The following is a 10,727-nucleotide window of genomic DNA, read 5'->3' as shown; positions in this document are numbered from 1 at the left end:
ACGGCAAACGTTTCCGAAATCTGTTCGATCGATCAGTGTGTCAACGTGTGATGCTTTCGTGATAAATTAAATTTAGTGTCGCTTTCGCAATAATCGATTCGAAGAAATTTTATGTAACACTTTGGAACAATGTTAGTAGCATGTTAAACTATCTTATTCCACCTATAAGATTATCGTTACTTTCAAATTACACTAATAAACAACAATTATTTTATACTACGATATTTTACAAAACTAGTTTTGGTAATTTACATACTGAGATCGACAAGACGTAGAAGACGACCAGAATTATCAATTAGGTAAAACACGTAGTACATCGGTGAAAGAAATGGTGCGAAAGAGGCAAGAAACATAAGAGGAGAGAGTGAAAGATTTAGCGTAACCGATCTCCTGAAGAGGAAATTAACATCGTAAATCGAATGATATAATAAGATCAAACATTGTCTAACAAGATTCAATGTTCGCTTACCATCCACCTAAATTTATAACATAATACATATATGTATAGATTTATTTTAAATTACTCGAACCAGCTATAGTAAGAGCGAATCAAAGTTTACGAAAAGCAAACTACCGATAGCATTATAGTTACATGGATTTCGAAACATTCCAGGAACGCGATGATCATTTGTAAAGATCGCTGTAATTTTAATTTTTCCGCAAACGTTGGCGAAGGACGTCGAAGTGAGAGTACGGCACAGAAGAGAGGAAGAAGATGAACAGCGGTGACGGTATCTGGAAGAGGGAAAGAAGGGTAAAAGCGCGTGGTCCCTCCGATCAATCTTGATTCTAGACGGTTATCCATCTATGAAAACGAAACGAAAGTGGGGACGAAGTATTGCACGTAGTGGGGACTAACAGGGTATACACCGTGGTGAGTTGCCGAAGAGCTGCAGTGTTTCGCGACGGAGACACCATTTCGAAGGAAGGCCAAAAAATACAGATTACCATACTTTAGTGACCAGTGTTTGGAATAATCTTTGCTAGATCGCGTGATTGGCTTCCATCAAAGTCGAAAAAATAAAGGATAAATATGATTAGAGAATCTTTTGTAACGATATTGGCTGTGATTGCCGTAACACGTAAGTATCGTATTTTAATAATTTTCTATGCGAAATTTGAAAGGACATACTTAAAACAATGAAACTATACGAAAATATTTTGCCTTCGCTATTAAAGTATATATTAAAGAATATCATATTTGACGATTAATTACGCAAATATTTAAATTAAGTATTGAGATTCTGTATTTTGAATAATAGTGGTAGGTACCTTTATTAATCGTAATAATAAAAATACTTTCGTTCGAGTTTGTCGTTTTTATACCAAATACGATATTATATGGTTTATTTATACCAATGGAAGAAATTAATATTTTTTAATTGTATATCTCTAAATTATAAATTAACATCGCAAAAAGCAGTTCAAGCAAACATGGAATTTCTCGAATTTATTTTGCACGTTTTCAACCAGAAGCAAAAAGAGTACATGCTAATTACCGAGAAGGAAAAGAATGGTTTCACTGAAACAGATCTCAGACTTTCTCTTAATTTCTCGGCACGGTTTGCCGCAGCTTCTAAAATACTACTGAATTTCCGGTATCGTAATCATCGCGTAAAACCGGTAAAATTTCATAACTATTTAAACGTCTGAAACTCGTCGCCCATCCTGAGGAGAAAAATTATTCGTGTCTCTAGTACGTTCCAAAGGTATTCATTTCGCCTGGAGAGCGCGTAAAAGACAGTCGAACTAAACTTTCTAAAGCGTAAATGTCAGATCTGTTGCTCGCTGAGTTGCATAAGTATCTGCAGTGGTTATCGTCTCTATACATATGTAAAACCGATAAATTACGTAAAGAAATAAAATAATGCCGATCGAATTTAAGATTCATGGGACAGAAAGAGAAGTTAGGCTGGTTCGACTAACTCGCGTATGCTACAGCACTTCTCGCCAAGCTACTTTATATGCCTCTTGAAGCGTGGCATTGATTTCCGGTATATCTTACAAAGTAAATGCCGCAAGTAACGTGGAGAAATTTAAGAAATTTGTTCCAGTTTCTTTCTCTCTTTGTATTCCAGATTTTTACAAAGTGAAAACGAGTCCCCCGAGAATGCTACTCCATCGACATTTTCACCTACGTGAATTCCCAGCCCTGTCGTCTGATAAAATATTCCATTTAGATTATTCTTTGATTTATCGCTCCACTATGTGATTTTTAATAGCCGCGAATATTAATCGATTATCTAACAAAAATAATCTAAAACTAAACTTTATTTTCACTTGAGGATTTTCATCGACATTTTCACCTACGTGAATTCCCAGTCGTATCGCGTGATAAAATATTCCATTTAGATTATTATTCGATCGAATAATGTGGGATTAAACTTTATTTTCACTGTAGTAAAAATTCCACTGTCAAGAAAAACTGAAAAATATTCCAACCTCGGCGCTGAAAATTTGCGAATATATGCATAAATGACTAACAAATGGTTGTTTCTCAAATAAACGTTACACGTGAAAAGAACTGGAGAAAATTTCATTACCTCATATATACATATATATAAAGAGAGTAAACTTTCATTTATGTGAAACTTGTTATAGACGGTGCATTCAACTGCCCGAGCAAAGACGGCCAGTATGAGGATTCAAAGCAGTGCGACAAATACTACGAATGCATCGATGGCGTCGCCACGGAGAAGGTTTGTCCAGATGGATTGGTTTTCGATCCTCTCAATCGTAAAGTGAACAAATGCGATCACGTATTCAACGTTGATTGTGGAGATCGTCTGGAACTACGTAAGATCATCATAAATTGTATTCGTTGAATGATATTAAATAAAATCTAGTCCTTGAGAATTTGATTATTTTCCATATTTTTGTAACAAATGCTTGTATCAAGTGTTGGAAACACACTCGTCGGAATAAAATTGAACTGTCCAAGTACGACATGTTACGCGTGTCATTGGCTTTTGCGGTTGATGTCCTTGACATACAGGATACTATGACGACAAGTAATGAAAGTGCTTTTAATTCTCGTTATATTTTTTTTATATTTACAGAACCACCTCAACCGACCAAGAAGTGTCCACGAAGGAATGGTTTCTTTGCTCATCCAGACCCATCTGTTTGTAACATCTTCTACAATTGCATCGATGGCGAAGCGATCGAAATTACCTGTACCACTGGATTGCATTTCGACGAATATAGCGGCACGTGTGTATGGCCTGACAGCGCTGGACGAGAGGTAAACGTTATTCTATATTTTACATGTATAACATATATTTTTTCTTCTGGTCTTGATGTTGAGAATATCGCAACTTGATAGTACACGTAGTAAATGAAAATTAATATATTTCGCAACGACGTATTCTACATGTAATGTTAAATTTCATCTCTACAGGGATGTGGAGTAGTAGACAAGAAGTTGAAAGACGGTTTCGAATGTCCGAAAGAAAGTCAGGTGGATACTAGAGGAATGGTTGTCGATCATCCTAAATTTGCTCATCCAGATGACTGTCAGAAGTTTTATGTCTGTCTGAACGGAGTAACACCACGTGAACAAGGTTGTAGCGACGGAACTGTTTATAACGAGGAACAGCAAAGATGCGACGCACCTGAAAATGTTCCCGGCTGGTACGTATGATTTAGTAATAATAATTTTTTAAAAAATATGCGTAAATACAGTAGTAAAATATTTTAACGATCAGAAAGCAAGATTAATTAAACAATTATACCATTTTACAGTGAGGATTGGTACAAGGATGATGACAAGAAACCATAAAATATTTTCTAAACTCATATGTCCCGCATCGGGATCTCGATATCATCTTTAAATCACGTCATCCTCGTTTAGTGTGTAATAATGTGTGTGTTTAGACATTTGAATGTTCATAAATAATAAATTCTATTTTATCTTATTCATCTTATTTTTTTTTTGTATTTTCTTTTATCGCTTATCCCAACTCATTTATGGTATCAACGAATCGATATAACGAGTTGCTTAATAGCGAATCTGTGTCGTTATTAAAATTTCCTATGAAAAATATTAGAAGGGAGCGTGCCTGCGCAGATTCTATTTCTTGAAATATGTACGAAGTGTCTTTGAGTTTTCTTTCGTAACCAACGAAGCGTGTCGACGGTAACTTTCTCCTGGACATTTTATTGCTTTTTGTTCTTGAATTCATTGACGGACGACTTTCGTGTTAATGTACTTTTTACTAGGCATATATGATAACTAGGCTGTGAACTTTTATGTATTTATGTGAAATTTAAAGACGCAAAAGCGGACAAAATGCATATAATATACAAAAATACGTAAAGCATTCAAAGTAAAGTACTTGTTATAAGCAATTCATATAATTTTTAGTAAGTAAAGTAAATTTCTATTTGCGTTATAATTTTTTGATCGGTGTCGATAAAAATATAAATTTGCATAAAAATGAGCTATTTGTAATATACAATTCAGTAATTGATTTTCTCTTAATGTTTGAGATAGAATATGAATCAAGTATAACGTAAAAGATAAATAAAAGATGAACGAGACTAAAATTCCATCAAAATAGGCATACATTTGACAAATATTGATTTAAAATTTGACAAATTCGTTTCTTACAAGGTGTTGAAAATCACAAGACGATATAGTTTGATATTTCTCTAACTTATCAAGTAAGAGATGCTCGTAATAATCATAAGCAGAGAGATAGCTATGACCAATCTAAACTTTCCGAACTGTCCGCTGATTACATTGTGTTTGTGTAATTGCACAGCATTCATTTATACGCGATTCAATCTAAGCTGAAATTTCTTGCGTACAGCAAGGATCAGCTGAATCTGGCTTGATTGTAACAGTACCTTAAAGTGCCATGTACAGAGAAAGGGAAGCAGAAACTCTCTGCGCTGCAACGGTTAAAATTTAATCGCGATCAAGTTACTCATTGGAAAACCATAAGTAAATTACCAGTTCTCCAATAATTATAAAAATTCCTGCTGACTTAATAATACTTCGAAATACTTGTAATCGATGTTACAGTTTGTAAATTTTTTCCGGTCAAGGATACACAATTTCTCTTTAGTAGAATTGCTTCTTGACTATATAATGATGTATACTTTTGTAATACTAATGCTATATCTTACGTTTTTAATATAATATAGTGCAAAATACAAGGTGGAAAGCAAAGAAAAGCAAGTGCTTTTATAAATACCTGATTGTTTGATAGTACGAAAAATGTTTGATTAACTGTGCAGTCTAAATGATCATTTTTCTCTGGGACTTGTGCCTGTTTGAGAATCACTGCGTACCCCAATGCTTGAGCTGCTGTATATTCGTTCGTGTAGAGAGAGTTTGCCTAATTTCAGGGGCATTTTGATCGTTTTTTAAACATTGCCGACGGATTATTTTTCGTTACTATAATCCAACGATTAAAATTAATTGCATAACTAATTGGTAATGTTTCGATAACGTTTGTTGATTAAACAGTGTTGGAATAATTAAATATTCGGTTAAATGGTATTCCAATAATCGAGGTCGAATAGTATTGTAAAGAACACTAGATTCAAAGGTGTGTATGTAAGCATACGTTAACTCGCAGAGGGACATTCGTACCACCTATTGGTATAACGTTCAAGAGACTAGGGAGAAGTTGGTCGAATAGCTGGGGTGTAATATTAGGAGCACTTTGAAAGGTAAAGTTACACCAATAACAGAACTAGCGAAGCTCGGGACGGTCAATAGAATATGCAAATTGGCGTTCAAATGGTCGGATAAAGGTTTCCTTTGGTTTTCATTACGTTGTTCAGGACCGTGCTCCTTAGATTTTCTTTCAATCTTCTATGAATTGGCTGAATAATATCAAAACAATATACGATACAACTTCTCAAATAATTCAAATATAGTTATCATTTGACAGAAGTTATTACTCGATAAAATATTTGTTTCATCTCCTAATTATTCTAATGCACGATGAAAATTAGCATTAAAATGATTAGAAGTAGCTTTTATAATCATCGCTTTTCTTGCGATATAAAATTAATCTTTTTACAAAAGTATTAAATTCCGTATTTCTTATACAGTATTCTTATATAGCTTCTCTCGCGAGTAATATATTTTTCTATCACCCAAAGGATTTTATTCCTACTATTCCTACTACTTCAAGATTGCGGTAGGATCTAGACACGCAGAATCCTGGCTCTGTCGGCCAAGATAGCTAAAAGTAAAACGGTTGTAAAAGTTACATTATTCTATGTCGATTTTTACAACCAGAGGTTTTCAAAGGTTCTTTATCATCGGTATATGGTTTCGAGTACTAGTAGATATAGGATACATTTTAGCTATAAAAGTTGAAGATCTCTTTATGATCCATTTTATCGTTGTCCGATCGAATTCAAAGGCGAGAAATATTATCTTTTTATGGATTGAAAAATTTTTGAAAAGACGAGACAGAAAAGAGCGTACAGAAATGTTCAAACATTTTAAAAGCCGATAATTTCTGTTCATCGTTAGCTAGTTCGTAAAAGAATACGGCAGATTGGGTAATTATGGAGTAACTGAGCCAAATCGACCTACCTTTCGAGAATTTCGAGCGAGAAAGTTCTGGAGTATTCTTTCGAAAAGTTGATTCTCTTCTCAGTATCAAGGATTCTCTCACACGAGTTCAGACCTTTCACTGGAGCTTGCGGAAAGTCTCTGGTCCATTTTTTAGAATTAGAAGAAAACGGTAGCCGAGGCGATCGGTAATCGATACCCGTGGAGTGCAAGGGCTCGTAAACTGGCCAAACAACGATTCGTACGAGACGATTGGTTTAGCAGTAGTGGCTACGTTTACAGGTGTGCGATTGCTAGAACAGGTGAGCGATTGGTTCAACCTTTCCGGTTCTTCGTAAACTTCTCTTTTCCTTCGTCAATTTTCCTTCTCCCCTTTTACGAGATAAAGTGCCAGAGTGATCACTAATCTGGCTCACTCTTACACACTTTTCTCTTCGTATTTAAATTTTTATCGTAGCCTCCGAGTAGCTTCATTACATTTTTAGCGAAACGAAGTGTAGTTCGATCCTTTTTCCTCTCTCTCTCTTTTCTGCTCGATTATGCGAGAAATCAAGAGCAAGCTCATTTAAAATAGCACAACCCCGGATTGTCGCGCGGCTCTTTTAGCCTGCTAATAATCGTGATTCGCTTTTTGCTTCCATAAATTACGGTATCGCGGTACGGGAACAATTGTTATGATAATCGAGCGTTTAGCGTTATGCTGCTTAGGCAAAAGACAATATACCGGTAGAATGTTCTACGATGTTGTTTGTACTGTAACGGCTGCTGTTACTTTTATGCGCGAATTACGAAACAACGCAACGCCATCAGACATTCCAGTTTGCAATATTGTAGGTAGTATACTCTTATCCCGGTAGAATGTCTATGGTTGATGTAAATTATTCTGCGTTCCAGAATCCTGAATGATACTCGATGAAAATTTGGGAGCGTTTATTATCCTGAACGTAATTTCAAGACAATACGGAAACAATTAGTTTTACTTGTATCCGTCTGTCGATGTAGAGGAAAGTTTAAAGGGGTTGTCGCATAGGATTTGGATAGAATTTAAAATAGAATCTCTGCAGATTGGACAATTTGAATGATATCACGAAGGTGGACGATGAGACAAGTTCTATAATAATGTTAACATCCGAGGTGTTCATATTGTAATTGTTGCATTTGACTACTTACATATAATTTTCAACTAACAGTATTGGACAATCGCGCGGTACCGCAAGCACAGATTTTTATGGCTGGCCGTGAATTTTAGACTACAATATCTTTAAAGATAACCAGCGGTTAGTGGATAATTTACAAGTTATATCCTCTCTCTATCTCTCTCCTTTTCTATTCTTTTTAGTTGACAAAAATTTCATTTTAGTTGAAGTTAAATTTATTTTTAACTTTAAGCCACTGCTTCGGAGTGGTCTCATAACTCACAGCTATTACGTTCGGTTTGAGCGTGTCGGTGAATTTTCGGAAGAGCAGATTTTCCCGAAAAGCGAGCGTAATCCAAAGTTTATAGCATCAGCGTTGCAGTAAATTTATCCAAGGTATGCGCATTTTTACGATGTTAGACGCTTAGGGAATCGGGTGTTGCTTGAATGGTTTTGGAGAAGATAGTTTATTTGAACAGCTAGTGCAATTTTGACTATTTACAGATTCTGAATGCTTCAAATATTCAGGCTCGATTGATTCCTTGAGCTCTTGCTATTTCGCTTTCGAACAGCTAGTAACATGTTTCCATCAATATACGTTTCGATACAAATGCCACCACGTACCGTCTGTTACCTTCCACACAAGAATTTTTTAGCGGTGCAGATCTTTGTTCCGTTAAGTGATTTTATCGATTAAATGTCGTGCGTAACGTTTAACGATTGTTTTCCGATATTAACAGAATTTTTTATTCGAACGGAAGTTGTCGCGATATTACTAAATTATTGCGAAAGTTCGTTCCTTTCCAATTTTTCTGAGTAGACAATTGAATGGAAACCTCGAATAAGGGTTTAAGGTACATTTAGTACATTTTATAAAAAAATGGTTTTTAGGTTGCCCCATAAGTTTCAAGCTTTTAACGTGCTTCTTGTGTTCATCGTTACATCGCCCTCTAACGAAATACTCGCTATCTATCTGTATTAAGGCGATTGACTAGGATTGTAGAATCCACACTTTAATTAAACTTTGAACAAAATGGTGTATAGACTTTTATTCAAAGTTTTTATTCAATTACATAGAATTCCAGTTGTAAATAACGGCTATCATTTGGCGACTGTTCACAGAATTTATTCGTTAGCATTTTTTATAATCCAAGACTAGCGTGGTTAAAATTTTATTTCAGGAAACGACATCCAGCATGCACCTAATACATTTTTATCTTTCGTAAGCTCGTTTATCTGTTCATAGGTACGTTGTACGAATTTGCAGTTTTCGTAGGCGTTAACTCTCGTTGCGCTGTGCAATTTAGCGTTTCAGCAACGTATAATCGCGTTAAAAGTCGAGGACGAACTCGAGACGAGGCGGTAATCGGCCGTTCTATCCGATAACGAGTTCCGTCCAACTTCGCCACTGCGTAGCGACGAAGAAATGGAGAATGAAGAACCTAGAAACTGGAACAGGAACGAAATCAAGAGAACTCATAATGAGAGGAATAACGACCAATTTTGTTTTTATATTCAGATATTTCATTTATTCGATTGAGGTAACCAACACCTTATCGATGATTCTGTTTTATTAAAGACTCTTGACGCATTTAAATGTAAGATGTGATATTGCGACACAAAAGGAGAAGTATCGAGGCGCAAACATGATCAAGATCGCCCATAGAAATTCAATTAAAACCGCCGATAGCCCGGTTGCGCGGTCGAGATGCGCACTGAAATGCGCACGCATAGGTCTCCCTTTCGACAGAGCCCGCGATACATATCGATAATTGATAGTACGATCGATGAAGCGACATGGCGCGAGCTGACGAAGTTTTTCCGTGTGTGTATCGCGATCGCGCACTGTGGAGGTCGTTTCGTGTCATGTGTTGTTTCGGTCGAATAAGAAATGTATTTCGCGACGGGACGGACCGAATAACCTTGTCGTTTCCCCGTCTACGAATTCTTGTTGCGCGTAATATTGCTCAGTGTATTTACTTCCGTCGTACAAGGTGTCGCCCGCGAGTGAGATATTCCAGAGAATTCCATGTTCGCACTTACGTGATCCCGTTGTCATATGTGTCGTGGTGGACGTTATTTCATGTCAGAGTGTAGTGTCCAAGGAGGATCTTTGGAGAGCCGACAGAATAGCGGAGGATGAAGACAAGGTAGGACACATTATCTTCTATATTCTATAAGGAGGGAAAGTTCTGCTGGAAGTTCATCAGGTTCTCTTGCGTTCTTACGTCTAGGTAGAGCATCTTAGTGTGTCATCCGGTTGAGGGAGGGGGGGGGCGAAGAGGAGTTAGGTTACCGTTTCAATCTCGCGATAGAAGAACTCGCGATATCTGATGGTTGGTCTAGTCGAGATATTTCGGTGAGGCATGGTTTGAATTTAAAGAATAACCTTCCTGGCGTTCAATCTTTTTAAAACACTTTTTATTGTAAAATAGTAGATTAATCCTGCCGACGCCATTTTGTCAATCGATGTTTGTTCTCTATACGATACTGGATTTTATGTTTATTTTTACCGGCTTCGCAGTCGAATGTTACAAAGATTAAACAACTTATTGTTCCTGCTTTCTGCTTCTTTCCAGGGTTTAGTCAAATGTCGTCGAATATTCGCTTGACACGTTGTCTACCGCGAATAAAATTATGATTTTGTCGTGCTGGAGCCTTCGAAAGGTTTACCATCCGTATGTATAAGTAAGTTGAAAGTTTCCTATCTGAGAACAAAAGGTAACTTTCAAAAGAACCGATGTAGCTCTACTTTATCGAATCTCTTTCAGTCACCACTCTGTGATATATCATTGTAGAAGAGCATGTTCAATGAAGTTCTAAAACTTTCGCGAATGTAAGTTGATTGGATCGAAGATGATAAATATTTCAGTTAAGGTTTCATCCCGTTCCACTCAGATTTTCAATTTTCGATTCTCTCTCGATTATCTCTTACAACTTATAAGGATTAACTTTCCTTTAATTAAATTGGGATTAAGTTCCATGAACTTTCTTAACGTAAAATATAAATCCTACACGAGGTAAGCAACATGTCGGAGCAAGAAGACTTC

General features: G+C 36.3%; 1 protein-coding gene across 1 annotated transcript; it reads left to right on the top strand.

Moving 5' to 3' along the window:
- Positions 1-884: 884 nt before the first annotated feature.
- On the top strand, positions 885-3,917 carry LOC100648159 (protein obstructor-E). Its single transcript, XM_003394123.4, has 5 exons — positions 885-1,082; positions 2,602-2,796; positions 3,060-3,244; positions 3,401-3,633; positions 3,745-3,917. Exons 1-5 carry the CDS (start codon positions 1,034-1,036, stop codon positions 3,779-3,781), a joined length of 699 nt encoding a protein of 232 aa, XP_003394171.1. The 5' UTR covers positions 885-1,033; the 3' UTR covers positions 3,782-3,917.
- The last annotated feature ends 6,810 nt before the right edge of the window (positions 3,918-10,727 follow it).

Source organism: Bombus terrestris, chromosome 3 (assembly GCF_910591885.1).
Source record: "Bombus terrestris chromosome 3, iyBomTerr1.2, whole genome shotgun sequence".
NCBI classification, from domain to species: Eukaryota; Metazoa; Arthropoda; class Insecta; order Hymenoptera; family Apidae; genus Bombus; species Bombus terrestris.
This window is presented reverse-complemented; position numbering and strand designations above follow the sequence as displayed.

Excerpts from the sequence above, each read along its gene's own strand:
- LOC100648159 (XM_003394123.4), top strand. The coding sequence starts at position 1,034 with ATGATTAGAGAATCTTTTGTAACGATATTGGCTGTGATTGCCGTAACA. Across the intron at positions 1,083-2,601 it reads GGCTGTGATTGCCGTAACAC|ACGGTGCATTCAACTGCCCG; the intron begins GTAAGTATCGTA and ends AACTTGTTATAG. Across the intron at positions 2,797-3,059 it reads TGGAGATCGTCTGGAACTAC|AACCACCTCAACCGACCAAG; the intron begins GTAAGATCATCA and ends TTATATTTACAG.